This window comes from Ascaphus truei, chromosome 14, assembly GCF_040206685.1.
Source record: "Ascaphus truei isolate aAscTru1 chromosome 14, aAscTru1.hap1, whole genome shotgun sequence".
Classification (NCBI taxonomy): domain Eukaryota; kingdom Metazoa; phylum Chordata; class Amphibia; order Anura; family Ascaphidae; genus Ascaphus; species Ascaphus truei.
The window spans coordinates 7,863,191-7,883,190 of record NC_134496.1 but is presented as its reverse complement, the minus strand read 5'-3'; the positions used below and the strand labels follow the sequence as shown (position 1 = coordinate 7,883,190).

Below are 20,000 nucleotides of genomic sequence, written 5' to 3'. Positions count from 1 at the left end.
TTATAGAGGGAACTCTAAGGTGTCTTAAGATGCATTAAGATATATTATGTATGTAAATATTTATTTATATAGCGCTTTATAAGAGAGGCAATACAGTACAGAGAATTATAGTACAATAAGTGCAACAAACAAAATCAGACAATAGGAAAGGAAATCCCTGGCCTGCAGAGCTTACAGTCTTAATGCTAGATCCATGGAACTCTGTTGTGTTTACGCTAATAACGGGATATTCCTGAAATTGGTACCTGACCCTGTGTGGAAGGCAGAGACACAGGGGCAGTGCCTGCCAATATCATAAAGAGCAGTGCACTTCCTATTTAGTAGAAGTGTGTATCAGAATTAAGAGTTCAGTCCAGAGTTAGAGTCTGCTGAGTCTGTCACCTGGCTGGCCCAGGGTGACAGAGAGAGCCTATATCAATTGGCCGTTGGAGAAGGGGAGCCATCAGCCTCTGAGTAGAGCTGATGCAACCTTAGTTAGGGAGGTGGACCAATTCCTCTCACCCTGTTTAGGGGGCGAGGGAAGAGCTAACCCCACCCTGGGTGCCCTTGACCTGGGGTGGTGGCAGGGACACAGAGACCATCCTGAGGGAGAGCAGTCCTGTGTGGAGGAAGACACCCTGTACCTGATTGACGGTCTTGTTGCTGCTATTCTGCTGCTGTGAATAAAGAGCTGCGGCTGCTTTTAAAGATATACAGTGTGAGACTGGAATCTCTCATCCCCGAGGGGGGGGGGACTCTCTGGAAGGATTCCACCCGTATTCCTGGGGCTCAGAGATGGAGGCGCTGCACCATTACATACATAGTTACATAGTTACATAGTAGATGAGGTTGAAAAAAGACGTACGTCCATCAAGTTCAACCTATGCTAAATTCAGACAACAGATACTTTATTCTATATCTATACTTACTTATTGATCCAGAGGAAGGCAAACAAAAAACCCCATTAAGGGGAAAAATTAATTCCTTCCTGACTCCAAGAATTGGCAATCGGATTAATCCCTGGATCAACATCCTTCCCATATATACTTATTTGGTATATCCCTGTATACCTTTCCCATCTAAAAAGATGTCCAACCTTTTTTTGAACAAATCTATTGTATCTGCCATCACAGTCTCCATGGGTAATGAATTCCACACTGTAACTGCCCTTACTGTAAAGAACCCTTTCCTTTGTTGCTGGTGAAATTTCCTTTCCTCCAACCTTAAGGGATGGCCCCGAGTCCTATGTACTGCCCGTGGGATGAATAGTTCTTTTGAAAGCTCCTTGTATTCTCCCTGAATATATTTGTATATAGTTATCATATCCCCTCTTAGATGCCTCTTTTCTAATGTAAATAAATCTAATTTAGCTAGCCTCTCCTCATAAGTTAGAATGTCCATCCCCTTTATTAATTTGGTGGCTCTTCTCTGCACTCTCTCTAGTTCCATAATGTCTTTTCTTAGGATTGGTGCCCAAAATTGTACTCCATATTCAAGGTGTGGTCTTACTAATCAAAGAAAGAAAAAGGTAGCGCTAATCTAAGATGGTGGAACCCGCAGCCTGTGATATAACTCTGACCCCCTGGGTCAGATGGGATAATGGAAACAAATGTTATATCTATGGCGCTGGGTACATAACACAAAAAAAAAAGAGATGTAAATGTCATACAACCAGTGTGGTGATGATCTCCTCTGGTGCTCTTCCAATGAATGCAGCAGTTCATGCAAAAAAGATGCACGTAAGGACCCACTGCCGGTTGCTCTGATGTGTTGGGGCACTGATCCCCCAACACATCAGAGCAACCGGCAGTGGGTCCTTACGTGCATCCTGAGGAAATCTTGGCGGCATTCAAAACACCCACCAGCCGGTACACGTGGGGAGCGGAGGTTCGTGACGTCACAGACGGCAAGGGATCCTCCCTGAGCTCCAGCCAGATGCCAGCACACGCGGTGTGGTTCACATGAGAGGGGATACTCTCAGATTTATCCACTGATTGTGATCAGTGTATGTCTGGTAAGCGGGCATTTCATCTGAGGCTGCTGTGCAGACGTGACCTTCATTTTTAATGCTGTTTTATTAAATGTGACATTTCTCATCTGTCTTGTGTCTCAGCACATGTTTGTTTTTTAATGCTGTAGTCTGTCTAGTATGTAGTGTTAGTGATTGTATTACGCTATGTTTGTCTTTATCTTTTTTGCATGAACTGCTGCATTCATTGGAAGAGCACCAGAGGAGATCATCACCACACTGGTTGTATGACATTTACATCTCTTTTTTTTTTGTGTTATGTACCCAGCGCCATAGATATAACATTTGTTTCCGTGGTCTTACTAATGCTTTGTAAAGGGGCATAATTATGTCTACTTCCCTTCCATCCATTGCCCGTTTGATGCAAGATAAGATCTTGTTTGCCTTTGCAGCTACTGCATGACATTGGGCACTATTGCTAAGCCTGCTGTCTACAAGCACTCCTAAATCCTTCTCCATCAAGGATTCCCCCAATATATCTCCATTTAATTTGTAAGTCGCCTTTTTATTCTTGCATCCCAAATGCATAACCTTACATTTATCTGTATTAAACCTCATTTGCCATTTACCTGCCCACGTTTCCAGTCTCTCCAAGTCCTTCTGAAGAGAAATGTCATCCTGCTCTGATGAGACGGAGGCATTCACCCCAGAAACCTGATCCTGTCATCCCCCATACCATCGCGGGAGACTCAGGCCCCCCTGTTGCCAGCAGGTATGCACCACACTCCGACACGTAGCCAGACCCTAGTACAGAGGAGGGGGGCCCGATCTGCGATTGGCCCAGGGAAGGGGGGCTACATTGGGAATCGATGTTATTTTTCTTCATATTAATGGGTATCCTCAAAGCTAATGATATGCCAAAATGACGTCCATTAGCAAAACTACAATTGTTTCTTCACTTTTTCTGCTTGATGAATAGGGTGACCAGATTTCGAAAATGAAAAACCGGGACACCTTAAAAAATTATTTATTAAACAAATTACATCACGTGACACCCCCCGTTGCCATGACAACAAGACACTCTGATGCCCCTGCAGTGTTAGTGTGTATAGAGGTGGGGGCTTTGCTTGGGCCCTTCAACTCTTACAGCCAGGGCATTATTGGCCAGGAATGCCCAGTTCGGAGGGGATTACTACTTTAAAATGTATTTGATTCGTAACAACATCAAAAAACTCTAATACCATTAACTAACAACCACAGACAATGATAATCTAAACCATCAAATAAAATGTCTACGGCCCTTGTTCAAGCATGTTTGCGGTACTTACCAGATAAATCAGTGCCTGCAATCCACGACTGTATCCGCCTCTCCGAGCGTCTGAAAGCAATCCAGCGTTCCTGGTGTGTGGCTGAAGAGGTGAGGGACTCCCTCCTCTCAAACGGAAAAGAAGCGCAAAAAATAGAGTTGGAACATACCTATCATACAGGGATGAGAGAGAGAGACAGAGAATGAGAGAGAGACAGAGAATGAGAGAGAGACAGAGAATGAGAGAGAGACAGAGAATGAGAGAGAGACAGAGAATGAGAGAGAGACACAGAGAGAGAGAGACAGAGAATGAGAGAGAGACAGAGAGAGGGACATAGGGAGAGAGAGACACAGAGAGAGAGAGACAGACACAGAGAGAGAGAGAGAGAGAGAGACAAAAGTAATGTACTGTATAACCATTATACCGTACCCCCTAGTATTCGTGTAATCATTGTCCCACACCCCCTATTACTCACGCTTTGGCAATACTGAAATGTTCTTTTGACATGCCAATCAAGCTGATTTGATTTGAGAGACACAGAGACACACACAGAGACACAGAGAGAGACAGAGATACAGAGACACACACAGAGACACACAGAGAGAAACAGAGACACACAGAGAGAGACAGAGACACAGAGAGAGAGACAGAGAGAGAGAGACAGAGACACAGAGAGACACACAGAGAGAGACAGAGACACACAGAGAGAGACAGAGACACACAGAGAGAGACAGAGACACAGAGAGAGAGAGAGACACGGGCCTATTTAGTAAGCGTCGATAAGGCTGCGTCTATAGTATTTCAGACGGAGGGAAGGCACACACGCTGCAATACACTTGCTGAAGCCTGAGCTTTTTTATGGCTTTGCAGGGTATGCAGCGTGTGCGATTGGGGGCGTGGCAATAAAGATTTGGAGGCGTGGCAATAACGTTCCGGCACGGACGTCACTTCCCTACCTCACATCCCGATCCACCGGCATTTTTTCAGATGCAGCATCTGAAGCACTGTGCAGACAAGAAGAAAAATGCACACAATGCGCACCAGAGATTAAAATATAGTAAATTATTTATTAATAAAACAAGAAATAACCGAGGGGGATCCAACCCCACCTCAGTACTTTCTTCTCGTTGCTATTGCCACACTATACATCCTGACGCCGGAAGGGAAGTTGGTACGCGACCAAGACGAGACACCGGATTTACAGTGGAACCACAACATACTACAGATTGCTGGAGGACCACACTGCGAGGGGCGCAGCCTATCGAGTTTCCCGGTCATCGTCCAAAGTCTGGAGCTGCGGATTGACCACCGGATTACCAGGGAGCCCGAGCCTGTCTCACACAATGCTTTTACCAAACGGATGTTTGTGAGTTTGCTATTTTTATCTTGTCCAGGAAATGAAATTGTTAAATCGAATTTACACATGGAGCGGGCGCTTTCTCTTCTTTTTTTTGTTTAGATATCTATCGAGGAGGTGGTTGTTTCCCTGAAGAGAGCTGCCAGGGCTCCAGAGGACGCCCGAATTGGATCCTTTTATGATTGAGTTATAACATAGCTATTAGAGCTAGGTTTCTGGACTTTTATTGTGTTTAGGCATAGTGTTTATTATTATTTTATTACAGCTACTTTTTAGTAATTGCACTGTTATTAATTCTGACCACTAATTCTCACTGCCATTATAATCTCTCTCTAGCCACAACCAAATTGCTATATCAGCTATATTATTTATTGGTTATACCAGGGGAGCACAAACTTTTGCAGCTCGGCCCCCTGCCTTCCCTCTGCTGGTGCTCGCGCCCCCCCCCCCCCTTACCTTGATGCGGCGTCACGTGACCTGCAGCGGCATTTGACGAGGGTGACGTCACATGACCCCGCGGCGTAATTTAACATACTGTGCTATATGTATGCACACACAGCTGTCTCTTACACATACAAATACTGTTTTTCCATCCCTATACACCAATAGGGACCACAAAGTATCCACACACACTTTTAGTTGTGCTACAAACTCTCACATTTCCACACCCACCCACACCATTTATATCCACTCCCACTCCACACACACCTTTTGTAAAGCACTGTATATACTGTGGGCTCTCCATTAATTTTCATTCACACTGATACACATACACACTCTTTCATCACTTGCTTTCAGGAACCTTTTGACACCTCTAGGCATAAAACACATCCACACAGGGGGAAGGACCAGCACAGATAACATTCCAAGAGACACTGTTTTTAAGTATACCTTTTGTTTGCTTCATTCATTGTAACATCGCCGGAAGAAGAGATCAGTGTATCTCGAAAGCTCGCACAAATAAAAGCATTTCGTTAGCCACAGAACGGTATCATCTATTTATTTTTTGATTATTGAAGCTCGGCTAACACGGTACTGATACCTCTATATATATATAGCGCGCTCACACACACATATAACGTTTTATCCAACTTTTTCATTTATCATTTGTAGAGAAAATGAACAATGTCGCCAGAAGTGCTATTTTTCAAAATGTAACATCTCTACTAATTAGTGTAAAATGATACTTCATATAAAGCAGGTTATGGGACCCAGTATAAAATGACCTTCATGTTTCTTATCACATCCCAGTATATGGATACTTTCTATTATCACAAGCTGCTAACATGTGACAGGGCTCAGAGTCTGAGCCCAGAATGTGACATACTGAACATTCTCATTCTAAATTTCAAAAAATATTGTGTTGATTTCTGACCTGACTGCCGTGGTTACAGCTCAACCACTCTGTTCTACTGTATGTCACCACTTTCTGCCACAACCAGCTGACGGTGGATCTGCAAGGAGTTCAACGCTCATTGGCATCACATCTGTGGCTTGGTTGACGTATCATTTCTCCAGCTTTTTATTGTATTGTTTTTAAATAGATTATATTTATTTAGTTGAATAGATATTTATTTAGTTTAATAGATATTTATTTAGTTTAATAGATTATATTTCTAAGTTTAATAAGTTATATTTCTTAGTTTAATAAGTTATATTTCTTAGTTTAATAAATTATATTTCTTAGTTTAATAAGTTATATTTCTTAGTTTAATAAATTATATTTCTTAGTTTAATAAGTTATATTTCTTAGTTTGATAAGTTATATTTCTTAGTTTAATAAATTATATTTCTTAGTTTAATAAATTATATTTCTTAGTTAATAGATTATATTTGTTAGCACAGTAGATTATATTTACTAGTATTTAAGTCTCCCCCTCAGTGCCCCATTAGGACCCGTGCGCATATTTCACATCTTTTCGGAGTCGCTTATTTTTTAGACCCTCGGAGCCGAAACCTAAAGGGGTCAGCTAAGAAAGTTCGGATCAAGAGGAGCCGCACAGCTTAAAGACAGAACATTTCCAAGGGAGATGGAGACAATTTGGGTAAGATCTGATTAAAGGACAACCTTTGAGGAAGGAAAGGGTGACGGGGGAGTCTAAGAGGGGGGTGAGAGAGCAAGGTGGTGTGTCAGATTGGGGCAGAGCAAGAGAACGCAAAAATGATGGGGATTTGCTGCACACCAAAAAAAAACAATAAGTGGTGATACTTTTACCGGTCAGGGAAGACCGGCATTTCGTCCAATGGATACAATATGATTGATGGGAAAGGGCACACGGATTTGAATAAAAAAAGATAATTTATTGTGCCACAGACTACAATGTTTCGGCTGCTGGCCTTTCTTTGCTGGATTTAGTGGGTTTAGCCACTTTACCTGAGAAAGACCAGCAGGCCGAAATGTTGTTGTCTATGGCAGTGCAAGAGAAAACAGGTTGGGGGGGGTGGGTTCTCGCAAAGTCGCCGACCCATGGGTGAGTGTCTCCGGTGGAAACTAGTCCTGGACCCCGGGAAAGCTGTCTGTGGCCCATACAAGCTGAGTAACATGTAGAAAGGACACATGTATGTTCAGAATGAGTTAGCATGGTATTTTGAGAGGCACCATAGCATTTCAGTGCAAGTCAGTGCAGAGCACTGCAAGGTCAGTCAATATGAGGAAGGGTCCGTTGGAGGGTCCCAGAATATCTCTTAAAGCAGGGGTGCGCAAATCGAGGGGCACGACATTTTCTTGGGAGGAGGGGCTCGGCGCTTACAGTGGCCCCTCGCTCTTCCCCACAGCATTTAAATTAAATGCCAGAGATCGCGCGCAAGGCCTCTGTAAGTTCCCTTTCCTTGTCTCCGGCGGCTTCTGGCGACAGCAACGTGGCGTCACATGATGTGGCATTGCCATAGCAACGTGATATCACATGACGTCATTACATCAGAACGTCGGAGACAAGGTGGGGAAGGTGGAGGGGGGAGCAGGGGGAAAAGGTTGTGCAACCCTGTCTTAAAGCATTGTATTGCATACAGATCAGAGGCCAAGAATGGATATGGATATCCGATGTGAAGCCGGAAATAAGACAGAAAAGACCGTTTCGGGGGAAGAAGGTGAGTGATGAAATAGCCGTCACTGTGTAACTCTTCCAATTACCTGCAACTTCATGCAGAGAAATAGCAACGCTTGTTTTTAACGTGCTAAGCGCCTAATGGGGAATTCAACTGCTGAGAGGTTAAGGGAGTTACTCACCAAACTCAGCGACGTTTCTGTGTCTCTGTGATAACTCCCCCAGGACATGCCTGAAAACCAGAGGTAACTCAATGTATTTTTGATAAATAGAAACATGACCTTCTGGGGAGGGGTATATAATGGGTACTGGGCCTGGTGAGGTGGGTATAACGGGTACTGGGCCTGGTGAGGTGGGTATAACGAGTACTGGGCCTGGGGAGGGGCGTATAACAGGGTACTGGGCCTTGGGAGGGTTGTATAACTGGGTACTGGGCCTGGGGAGGTGGGTATAACGGGTATTTGCCCTGTGGAGGGCGGTATAACGTGGTATTGGGGATGGGGTATAAGTGGCACAGGAGCTCTTGCGATACAGAGTATCACTGTCCCTGGTTATAAACACTTCATGTCTCCTGCAGATCAGGACACGCACGAAGGTGGTGCCCTTTGTGCTACCAGACGACGAGGCGGGCTACGAGGCGGACGACGAGGCATACGACAAAGCGGGCGTCAAGTGGAACAATGAGGTGGGCTACAAGGCGGCCGATGACGCAGACGTGGTGTACGATGACCAAGGAGCATACGACAGGTGTGGCCGGATCTGCTGTTTCATCTTTTTTAGGCGGAGAAGACCCCGGGAGCAGGTAGGAGAATACGAGAGGTGCGGACAGATCTGCTGCTTCACCTTTTTTAGGCGGAGAAGAAGCCAGGAGCAGGTAGCAGAGGAGCCAGGGCATAGATACAGGGGTATTCTAGGGGCCCTGAGAAGTTGGTTTGACCGCAGGAGAGGCAGATAAGATCAGGAAGGCTGCGGGAGGGGCAGGTACTAGAGGGAGATAGGGATATTGGGCGTGAGAGGGTGAGAGAGAACAAGGAGCAGGGCCGGAGCACGGGTTTCATGCGCCCGAGGCGAAACTTAAAATTTGTGCCCCAGTTGTATAAAAAATAATAAGATAAATAAAATAATAAAATAAACAGTGGCGTAGCTATCGGGGCTGCAGAGGGTGCGACCGCACCCCAGCGCAACGCAAAATAAAAATAAAAGGGCGCCAAAATACTGGATAAAAAAAAGAATAATAATTTTAAAAAAAAGATAAATAAATAAAATAATAAGAGGAAAAAATAATAATGATTTTTAATGCGCCCCTAGGAGCTCTGCGCGCTAGGCGACCGCCTAATGGCCGGCGAGGAAAAGGGGTGAATGGGATAGATATGCAGAGGGATGGGGAGCAGGTGAGTTATACACAGGGGCACAAGGGCCCCATCACCCGCATCTCTATATACTGAGTGTGCCCCTGTGTATAACAATGCTGATCTGTGCTGCTCCATCTGATCTCACTGCGCAGTGATCCAGGGACCATCCGATCGCCATTTAATGGGGTCAGGAAGGAATTTTTTTCCCCCATTGCACAGCAGGGGTTATGTTTCGCCTTCCTCTGGATCACAGCAAAAAACTGCCCTTTGTGCATGAATTATCAGTGAGATCTTTATACACCCTGCATTGGTCTTCACCCCTTTGCTGCCGGAGGGGCGTGCAGTGCATTGCTCTGCGTGTTACTATATCGCTCTGCAATGTGCTGCAGGCCTCTCCCAGCAAAGAGATTAATTATTTCAATAAAATACTCTCTTTAATCAAACCTATGTGTAGTGTCTTTTCTATCCGTTGTATCTATTGCTAACAGCTCAGTGATTCTTACCCAGGACGCTGCACTAGTGTCACGCTGCCAAGCCGGGTGTGAAGAAGGTTTATAGGGTCACATATACACTTCTGCCAAAACACGAGTGCAAACAGGAAGCCCCTCTGATCTGTCATATCTTTTATTACACAAAACGGTATCTAAAAAGGTAAAAAGAACATACATGGGATTCTGTTACAAATATCTCTCTAATTACAAACCAATTAGCAAATCATTCAGATTAGAGTCGAGCGAAAGAAAGGGTTAAGTATCTCATGTACAGTATATGCAGTGTAGGCTGTTCTGCAGCATTACATGCAGGGGGCAACGTTTAGGAGATATAAGTAATGCTGATCTCAGAGCTGACCGGCTGACCTGCTCTACTGGCTGACCGGCTGACCTGCTCTACCGGCTGAACTGCTCTACTGGCTGACTGGCTGACCGGCTGACCGGCTGACCTGCTCTACCGGCTGACCGGCTTCTATTCTTTCAGCTAAATGACCCGAATTGTGGCCCCTGTATCTCCCAATTAAACGTTTTATTGGCATATTCTTGTTTGACTCGTTCTATACAGACATTTTCTATATATTCATTGTGGGATTTGATAACATCTATAAGATCTCTCAGAATATGACATTCTGTACGTCTGTGCTGAAGATTTTTCCATTCTCAATTTACTTAATATTAGTTTTTGGCATCAATTATTTATATCGAGCCCAAAATACCTTTATACAGAATGCTGTTCCCTTTAGCCCACAAATGCTGCTTCATTAAAGCCCACGGGTGGCACTTTATGCATTCTCAAACTTTTAGGCAACATCCCTAATTTCCAAAAGTGGGATTAAATCTGTGCATATTGAAATGGTTAATTTTGTTACTCAGACTCCTAAATCCCTCCCCAAATATATCCGTTTCACATAAAAGTGTGTGCGCTTCTCCTTCCGCCTAACTGGCACGTCGTCCTTACGGGCACCACTCCGTGTAACTCCACGCTGCCCTCCAGTGGCAAAAGAAATAAGATACATTTACTATACTCGTCTGGCAGCTGCTCCCGTATAAGGTGGGTAACTATGTATTAGGGGTCTTGGTAGAGCATATTTATACTTATGTCGGATAGATGAGGAATTAATATTCCTAACGGGTTATTGTGAGAGGCCTTAGATCTTATCCTATATGCACGCAGCCCTCGCCTCTCTGACCTTGAACACGTACTTCAATCTGATTTTTTGAGACTTGAAACTGGATTTCCCAAAACAAACTGATTTTAAACACTGACAAGACTGTAACAATGGTATTTGGGACCAGAGCTAAATTGCTAAAGCTGCCAATGACAGAGCTTCAGATAAAAAACAACTCTAATACCATCCTAGCCCCTGTTACTGGTTTGAAATATTTGGGCATATAGTTCAACTCCCATTTAACATTTGGGTTGCACATTGATACCCTGACATACAAATCCTATGCCAAACTAGGTGTACTTTACAGGAACAAATCCTCCCTAAGGCCCTCATGCAGTAATCGCCTACAGCGATTCAGTAAGCCCAGAGAAGCTGGCGATTAGAGCAAAAATAACCGTTTTTTTTTTTGCCGGAAAATAAATAAATAAAATCGGCAGACGCGCGGTGATAAGCCACTTTTCGGCACTGATCGCCAGTTTTTCAAACACGCTCAATTCTATAAGCCCTGATCAGCTTATTGCGGCTGATCGCCACTTTAAAATGGCTGTTTCTTCTCCAAATTGTCCAGCCACAAAAGTTGGCAAGAAGGTGGGGTGAAGCTGCGATGAAAATAAAATGCATGTGTCCCAGAGCTGATATCCATTAATATCAGCACCAGTGACCCCCGGCATGAATCCGATGCATAAAAAATGCATTTACAGGCAACTTCATTACCGCCAAGGCAATGAAGGGGTTATATACCCGTGCCAGGCTTATAGCGTGTAGCGGGGGTGGGTGAAGGTGGTATTTGGCCCTGGGTGGGTGTTTAGGCCTTGCCAGTGGGTTGCGGAATGACTTAACCTCTTCTTTAACTTAGCGGTTAATAGAGCTAAGGTAATGAAGGGGTTAACCCCTCCCGCTACCCCCCCATCCGGTAGGCCTAAACACCCATCCTTGGGGCCAATACCCCGTTCACCCACCCCCGCTACCCACAATAAACAAAAATACACATAACAGCCCCACTGGCCACCTCCTAGGTCCCTAATAAACCATTACAATATTCATAAAACCATTATTTTGTTTACACCCAGGATTATTACATGGGATTAGGGCTATGTTATTCAGTGAGGGGTTGTATGTTTGTATTCGTAGGGACAGGCAAGGCCGGAGCCAGATGGGGTTCTCCTGCCTCTGTCCTCCCTGTCTCCTGACCCTTCCTGTAGCCGGACAAAGAAGAAGAAGCAGGCACACGGTCTTACTCAAAGGAGGTTTAATATGCCATAAAGTCCAACGTTTCGGCAGTCAAGGTGAAGGCTACAAACACAAGAAACAGTCACAATATATACCACCCCCCTGATACTCACCCCTCCCCGCTCTGCCACATAACCAGGATGTTGACGCCCACCTGATAACGTCAGAGCTACCATATGGCGCCCCCTAGTGACGTCAGACGTCTAGGTCTAAATCCCTGGCAATACAGCATAGAGCTGTCTTGGAGGACTGCAGCCACAGCCACACCTCTCCCCAGACTGAACACTCCCCCATGATGACGTCAGCGTGACCCGGCAGTCAGGGGGGGGGTAAGGGAGGGCGGGCGTGCACCAATCAAGACTGTACTTACAGGGCTGGACAAAGATGTATCCGTCGCCATGGGATCAGTGTCAGAGCAGTGAGGAGTGAGACATTCCTATAAATCACCCTGAAAGTGTCAATAAACCACACACCAAAATATTAATAAAGCATATGTGCACAAAACTAATACAGCTATATACTATTAAAAACATGTGACTGTATACTGCTGATGACATCAGTATAATCCTGCAAAGTTACAGTGAAATTCCACATAAGAATATGCAGTACATCAGTATTTAGAATATACTAGTGTGTTTACCTAGGTCAGAAATGGGTACACACAACCAGGGGGGGGGAGAAGGGGAAGGGAGGATGGGGAAGGGGGAGGGAGGGAAGGGAAGGGGGAGGGGGGAGGGAGGGAAGGGAAGGGGGAGGGGGGAGGGAGGGAAGGGAAGGGGGAGGGAGGGAGGGGAAAAAAAGAAGGGAAAAAAAAACACAAGTAGGATAATCTTCCCAATTGGTAAGTGCAGAGTCCATGGATGGTGCAAGATCAAATATGCCTGTAGAAAGACAAAAATTACCTTCTATTAAGGAAGCATTTTAAATTCTGTTGCTCATTAAGACCCATACCATTGCTGGTATTTAAAGCATGTATCCAGAATGCTTCACGTCTCAATAAGAAAGTCTCCCTATCTGGAGTGCCTTGTCTAGGTGCTACTGTCTCAATGCCCATGATGCGTAAAGAGGCAACATTATGATTGTGTTCCACACAGTGTTGCACAAGAATAGAGGGATCCGTACCTTTTCGAATTACACTTTTATGTTCAATGAACCTTGTTTTTAACATTCTTATGGTCTTACCCACATAAAGAAGACCACATGGACACTTTATTACGTACACTACATATTCAGATCTACATGTGATTCTATTTTTGATTTTTATGATCCTCCCGCTTTGGGGGTGACTGAATTGACTACCGGTAGTCAGACTGTTACAGACCGAGCAGCTCATGCATCTAAAGTTACCCGGTCTGCCACCCTCCAGAAAATGAGGAGTTCTGTAGTTACCCTCATTATCTGCATGTATCAGGCTATCCGCCAGATTTCTCCCTCTTTTGAATGCCACCATTGGTGGTACACAGCAACTTTCAGATAATATATCATCATTTTGCAGAATATGCCAGTGTTTAAGAATGGTAGATTTAATAAAACCACCAGCTTGACTGTATATAGTGGTAAATACAAGCCCGTCCTCCTTCTTATTTTTGGTAGCACTTACCTCTTTATCCAGTGCCCGGTCTAACACAGCAGGAGGATATACGCAGGAAGATATCCCCTAGCCAGGAATCTACCACGTAGTTCTCCAATAGCTGGTTCAATATGATCCTTCCTGCTCGTGATTTTGCAGACCTGGACTTTCTGTGAAAAAGGTAATACATCAATAAGAGAAGGAGGATGATGGCTATCTGCCCTTAAAATTGCATTTCTGTCTGTATCCTTTCTAAAAAGATCAGTATGTAACTCCCCATTAGTCTGTGTAATGAGGACATCTAAAAAAGAGAGTTGCTGTGTACTCCATGTATTAGTGAGGAGGACCGGTGAATGGAGACCATTAAGATACTCAAAAAAGATAACAGCTGATCCTCCGTACCTGTCCATATGAAAAACATCATCAATATATCTGTAATAGCTTTTAATATGCACTAAAAAGTCTGATTTGTAGATGTACTGCTCTTCGAAATGTGTCATGTATATGTTGGCGTAAGCAGGGGCCATATTACTGCCCATTGCTGTCCCCTTAATCTGCAGGAAGAAATCACTCTCAAATCTAAAATAATTTTTATAGAGAATGAAATGTAAAATGAGCATAATGTATTCAATTGGAACAGTATCACTATAATGGCGAATGAGGGTGGCCTTGATTATCTCAAGACCTTCAACATGGGGGATTATTGTATAAAGGCTAGACACATCTAAACTAACCAGAATATGATTAGTCCCATCACCAGGTGAGTTTTTTAATTTGTCAAGGAAATCAAACGTGTCTTTGATGTATGAGTTGGCTGTCTGTGCTATAGGTTGTAGAAATGTGTCTACAAATTTTGCAAGGGGTTGATTTAATGAATTAATAGCAGCTATAATAGGCCGCCCCAGGGGATTGTTTAAATTCTTGTGTATTTTGGGCAAGGTATAGAAAATAGGGCATTTAGGATGCAACATAGTTAGAAACTCAGATTCAGGCTCTGTTATCCACCGGTTATTAACCCCCATTTGGATAATTTCCTTAATTTCTCTCGCATAGTTAAAGGTAGGGTCCCTATCCAATTTAATGTAGCAGTTAATGTCACTCAGTTGTCTGATGGTTTCAGCCTTATAATCTGAGTAATTCTGCACTACTAGGGCACCCCCCTTGTCCGCACGCTTAATAATAATCTCATTATTATTAGTCAACATTTTTAATGCTTCCTTTTCCTGAACAGACATATTGTATGTAGCCCTATGTTTGTTTTTTTGTACCTTGCAATGTCCCCCTTAACCAGTCGTATATATGTGCTGACTGATTGATTTTTAAATGGTGGGACAAAAGTGGATTTGAGCTTGCACATTTTGGTACCTTGATAAGAAGCCGAATTATCTGTCCCTTGCTGGTCAGTGGCCAAATTAACTGTCCCTTGTTGTTCATAGGAGGATTACCTGTCCCTGGTTGGATATTGGAATGCACCGATTCTGTAGACCTGTTAGAAAAAAATGATTTAAGGTTTAATACACGTTCGAATTTAAATAGGTCAACCTCCAAATCAAAATCATTAAACAATGTAGTAGGTACATATGAGGGCCCCCTCGCTAAAACAGACATTTCACATTGATTAAGAGTGTAATCAGACAGATTAACAACCAAGGTGTCCATACTCATTTCTGCTCCGTTGTACGTAGGGGATAGGGTGATCTTCCCTTTCCCCTGGCCCCCGCGTCCAATTTTCCTTTTCCTTTCTCCTTGTCCTTGGATTGGCCTAAAAAAGGGGCCGGACTTTGGCCTCTCTGACGTTCTGTTGAGGAATGGGCTTCAGAGTCACTGGTGTGGACTTCTTGGACTCCCTGAGGTGCTCTCCCTCTTTGGTTCTTGCGTTGTTTGGGGTCTTGCTTCAGCCACGGGTATACTCTTCCATCTTTATAGTCATTAACAACTTTTTTGAATTTCAACTTCTTAAAGTGAATAAGATCACTTTTAATTTTTTTCCAGCTTGGTCTTAAGACTATCCAATGATTGTACAACGTCCGTACCAGGGCTAGACTGTTCAATGAGGATTTCCACTTTGAGTATATCCTTCCTTGTGTGGCTAAGTTGTTCCCCCACCTCCTCAATAACCAAAATATTCAAGTCCAAAGAGGCCCTATTAAAGCTGCAGTTCAGTCTTTTTTTTATTTTATTTTTTTTTTTACTTCAATAGTTTCATGTGGGCAATCTCTAATTACCTAAAGAACTGTATAGCTGCAGGTCAATTCGTTCTCCATGTATTGATAGGTGAAATTTGGTGACATAATTAGTGAAGGGATCTGTTTTTCTTCTGCTTCTGTCTCTCAGTGGAAGCTCATGAATATTCATGAGCACTCCTGCATTGACATGTGCTAGAGGGAGGGCAGGGCTGACAAAGGGGTGTGCCAGGGCTTGTGACAGGACATGAAGGGGCAGTGCCTTAGCGACGTTTCTGTGTCTCTGTGATAACTCCCCCAGAAGATGCCTGGAAACCAGAGGTAACTCAATGTATTTTTGATAAATAGAAACTTGACCTTGGAGACTGTGAGACCCCCTCTCCTTCCCCCCCTTCCCTTGGCTTCCCAAACCCCACCATAACCAATACATAAATAACCACAAACACGAGGTCTGGCGGCCACTGCTTTTTAGTAAAACTTCAATTAACCTAATTAGTGCCAACCCCCTGCCAGAGTGCTCGCTCATTGTGTAAAGGCCAAAGGTACCCGATCCAATGGCCCGTAACTCCCCCCTAGCCGGGCCCCGCCTGTCTGGCGAGAATGGGCCCAGGAACGCACGTGTAAATGAGCCGCGCCCACTCGCCACTCCCAGCCACCTTTTATTTTATTTCTGTTATTCATTTTCATTGTTTATTTATTATTTTTTTTCTTTTAAACACGTACAACCAACATATTTACCAGTATTCACAATAAAGGGCAGGGTGGGCGGGACTCCCATGGCAGGGCGTAGACTGACCCCGCGCCTCTGTCTAATTGTAACCTCCCTGGCCCTTCCCCCGGCTGTGTCACGTCACTGCCAGAGGGGGGGGGGGAAGGCCAGGGGGGACGTAGTCCACACTCACAGGTAAGGGAGAGCCTAGTCCCTCTGGTCATAGCGCCCGGTCACCGAGGGCTCAAGGCTACTTTTCTGGGTTATTTTGAAACGAGCTACACTGGGGAATATTTAGGGGTCTCCCCAAATAAAGAGAGAACATTTAGGGGTCTCTCCAGACTCAGAGAACCCCACACACTTAGATCTGAGGTTTGTGCCCCTATTAGGCCTGGGCCTATTAGTAAGTTAAAGCTCGCTGAGGTGGGCTGAGCCGCGCTGAGCAGATGCACAAACCCCCTGCATCTGTCATCAGCGCGGCTATAGTTTCCCCCTCCGCATGCGTGCTCATGCGTGCTCATGCGTGCAGAGGCTCAGAAACTTTGCCGATACAGGCAAGTTTCAAATTTGCCGCTCGGGGAAGCGAAGAAACGGTCACGTGACCGCTCCCATCCAATGGGAGCGGGGACTAGCCCCGCTTCCCGCTCCGCCTCCTGAGACGCCTCCGCTCTGCCTCGGCTCCGCCTCCACCCCGCCCCCAGAGCGCGCTCACTGCCTCGCCTGCAAGGACAGAAAAAAACACCATTTTCAGCAGGCGAGGCAGAGCAGGAGCGCGGCTCAGCGTGGCTGAACCCTCTATGTCCCAGGCCTTACATGGGGGGGGAGAGAAATACATAGAAACAAAAATAAGGAGGGACAGAGATAAATAAAAGAGATAAGATTAAAGGGGGAGAGAGAGACTGACAGGAGAGAGAAAGGAAAGGCAGATAGTAGGGAGACTTCTCACCCAAGGTGATGAAACAGCTGTGACACATGGACACCTTCTCTGGGAAACCTTCCACTACCCATGTGACATTACACCTCCACCGTAGGGGGTCCTGCATCTGGGGAGTGTGTGTGTAAAGGATCCTGGGGAGGGACGTATAACGGAGTTCTGGGGAGAGGTATATAATGGGTACTGGGCCTGGTGAGGTGGGTATAACGGGTACTGGGCCTGGTGAGGTGGGTATAACGGGTACTGGGCCTGGGGAGGGGCGTATAACAGGGTACTGGGCCTGGGGAGGGGTGTATAACAGGGTACTGGGCCTGGGGAGGGGTGTATAACAGGGTACTGGGCCTGGGGAGGGGTGTATAACAGGGTACTGGGCCTGGGGAGGGGTGTATAACAGGGTACTGGGGAGGGGTGTATAACAGGGTACTGGGCCTGGGGAGGGGTGTATAACAGGGTACTGGGGAGGGGTGTATAACAGGGTACTGGGCCTGGGGAGGGGTGTATAACAGGGTACTGGGCCTGGGGAGGGGTGTATAACAGGGTACTGGGCCTTGGGAGGGGTGTATAACAGAGTATTGGGCCTGGGGAGGGGTGTATAACTGGGTACTGGGCCTGGGGAGGTGGGTATAACGGGTATTTGCCCCGTGGAGGGCGGTATAACGTGGTATTGGGGAGGGGGTATAGGTGGCACAGGAGCTCTTGCGATACAGAGTATCACTGTCCCTGGTTACAAACACTTCATGTCTCCTGCAGATCAGGACACGCACGAAGGTGGAGCCCTTTGTGCCACCAGACGACGAGGCGGGCTACGAGGCGGACGATGAGGCATACGACAAAGCGGGCGTCAAGTGGTGCGAAGAGGTGGGCTACAAGGCGGCCGATGAGGCAGACGACGAAGCGGATGTCAAGTCTGGCGATGAGGTGGGCCATGGCGAAGGAGAATACGAGAGGTGTGGACGGATCTGCTGCTTCACCTTTTTTAGGTGGAGAAGAAGCCAGGAGCAGGTAGCAGAGGAGCCAGGGCGTAGATACAGGGGTTTTCTAGGGGCCCTGAGAAGTTGGTTTGACTGCAGGACCGCAGATAAGATCAGGAAGGCTGCGGGAGGGGCAGGTACTAGAGGGAGATAGGGATATTGGGCGTGAGAGGGTGAGAGAGAACAAGGAGCAGGGCCGGAGCACGGGTTTCATGCGCCCGAGGCAAAACTTAAAATTTGTGCCCCAGTTGTATAAAAAATAATAAGATAAATAAAATAATAAAATAAACAGTGGCGTAGCTATCGGGGCTGCAGGGGGTGCGACCGCACCCCAGCGCGACGCAAAATAAAAATAAAAGGGCGCCAAAATACTGGATAAAAAAAATAAAAATAATTTTCAAAAAAAAAAAGATAAATAAATTAGAAATAATAAGAGGAAAAAATAATAATGATTATTAATGCGCCCCTAGGAGCTCTGCGCGCTAGGCGACCGCCTAATGGACGGACGGCCCTGCGAGGTATGCGGGAGGAAAAGGGGTGAATGGGATAGATATGCAGGGGGATGAGGGAGCAGGTGAGTTATACACATGGGCACAAGGGCCCCATCACCCGCATCTCTATATACCGAGTGTGCCCCTGTGTATAACAACGCTGATCTGTGCTGCTCCATCTGATCTCACTGCGCAGTGATCCAGGGACCACCCGATCGCCATTTTATGGGGTCAGGAAGGAATTTTTTCCCCCCATTGCACAGCAGGGGTTATGTTTCGCCTTCCTCTGGATCACAGCAACAAACTGCCCTTTGTGCATGAATTATCAGTGAGATCTTTATACACCCTGCATTGGTCTTCACCCCTTTGCTGCCGGAGGGGCCTGCAGTGCATTGCTATGCGTGTTACTATATCGCTCTGCAATGTGCTGCAGGCCCCTCCCAGCAAAGAGATTAATTATTTCAATAAAATACTCTCTTTAATCAAACCTATGTGTAGTGTCTTTTTTATCCGTTGTATCTATTGCTAACAGCTCAGTGATTCTTACCCAGGACGCTGCACTAGTGTCACGCTGCCAAGCCCGGGTGTGAAGAAGGTTTATAGGGTCACATATACACTTCTGCCAAAACACAAGTGCAAGATCTGTCATATCTTTTATTACACAAAACGGTATCTAAAAAGGTAAAAAGAACATACATGGGATTCTGCTACAAATATCTCTCTAATTACAAACCAATTAACAAATCATTCAGATTAGAGTCGAGCGAAAAGAAAGGGTTAAGTATCTCATGTACAGTATATGCAGTGTAGGCTGTTCTGCAGCATTACATGCAGGGGGCAAAGGTTAGGAGATATAAGTGATGCTGATCTCAGAGCTGACCGGCTGACCTGCTCTACTGGCTGACCGGCTGACCTGCTCTACCGGCTGACCTGCTCTACTGGCTGACCAGCTGACCTGCTCTACTGGCTGACCGGCTGATATGCTCGACCGGCTGACCTGCTCTACTGGCTGACCGGCTGACCTGCTCTACTGGCTGACCGACTGACCTGCTCTACCGGCTTCCCTTCTTTCAGCTAAATGACCTGAATTGTGGCCCCTGTATCTCCCAATTAAAGCTGCAGTTCAGTCAATATCCTGCATGTGTGGGTTTTTTAATAAATCAGTTCTGTATTAAGAAAAAATACTTTTAGCATTTTCTGTTTTTAAAAAAAAAACTTTGAAAGACCAATTTTCTTGTATTCTA

The 20,000-nt window shown here is 45.4% G+C and overlaps 1 protein-coding gene across 11 annotated transcripts in view; it reads right to left on the bottom strand.

The window, feature by feature from the left end:
• The window catches only part of AP1S3 (adaptor related protein complex 1 subunit sigma 3), a 146,836-nt gene that overhangs the window by 61,243 nt on the left and 65,593 nt on the right, over positions 1-20,000 (bottom strand). For 6 of the 11 annotated variants that reach the window (XM_075569659.1, XM_075569652.1, XM_075569656.1 and 3 more), the window contains 6 exons: positions 14,834-14,954; positions 13,499-13,638; positions 12,269-12,346; positions 9,512-9,651; positions 4,212-4,259; positions 3,277-3,424 (listed from right to left, as the gene is read on the bottom strand). In XM_075569659.1, the coding sequence (XP_075425774.1) occupies positions 3,277-3,424; positions 4,212-4,259; positions 9,512-9,651; positions 12,269-12,298 (366 nt within the window). In that variant the 5' untranslated portion in view covers positions 12,299-12,346; positions 13,499-13,638; positions 14,834-14,954. Of the gene's footprint in view, positions 1-3,276; positions 3,425-4,211; positions 4,260-9,511; positions 9,652-12,268; positions 12,441-13,498; positions 13,639-14,833; positions 14,955-20,000 lie in introns of those variants that run through there. The other 5 variants (XM_075569658.1, XM_075569660.1, XM_075569662.1 and 2 more) reach the window with 3 other exon arrangements.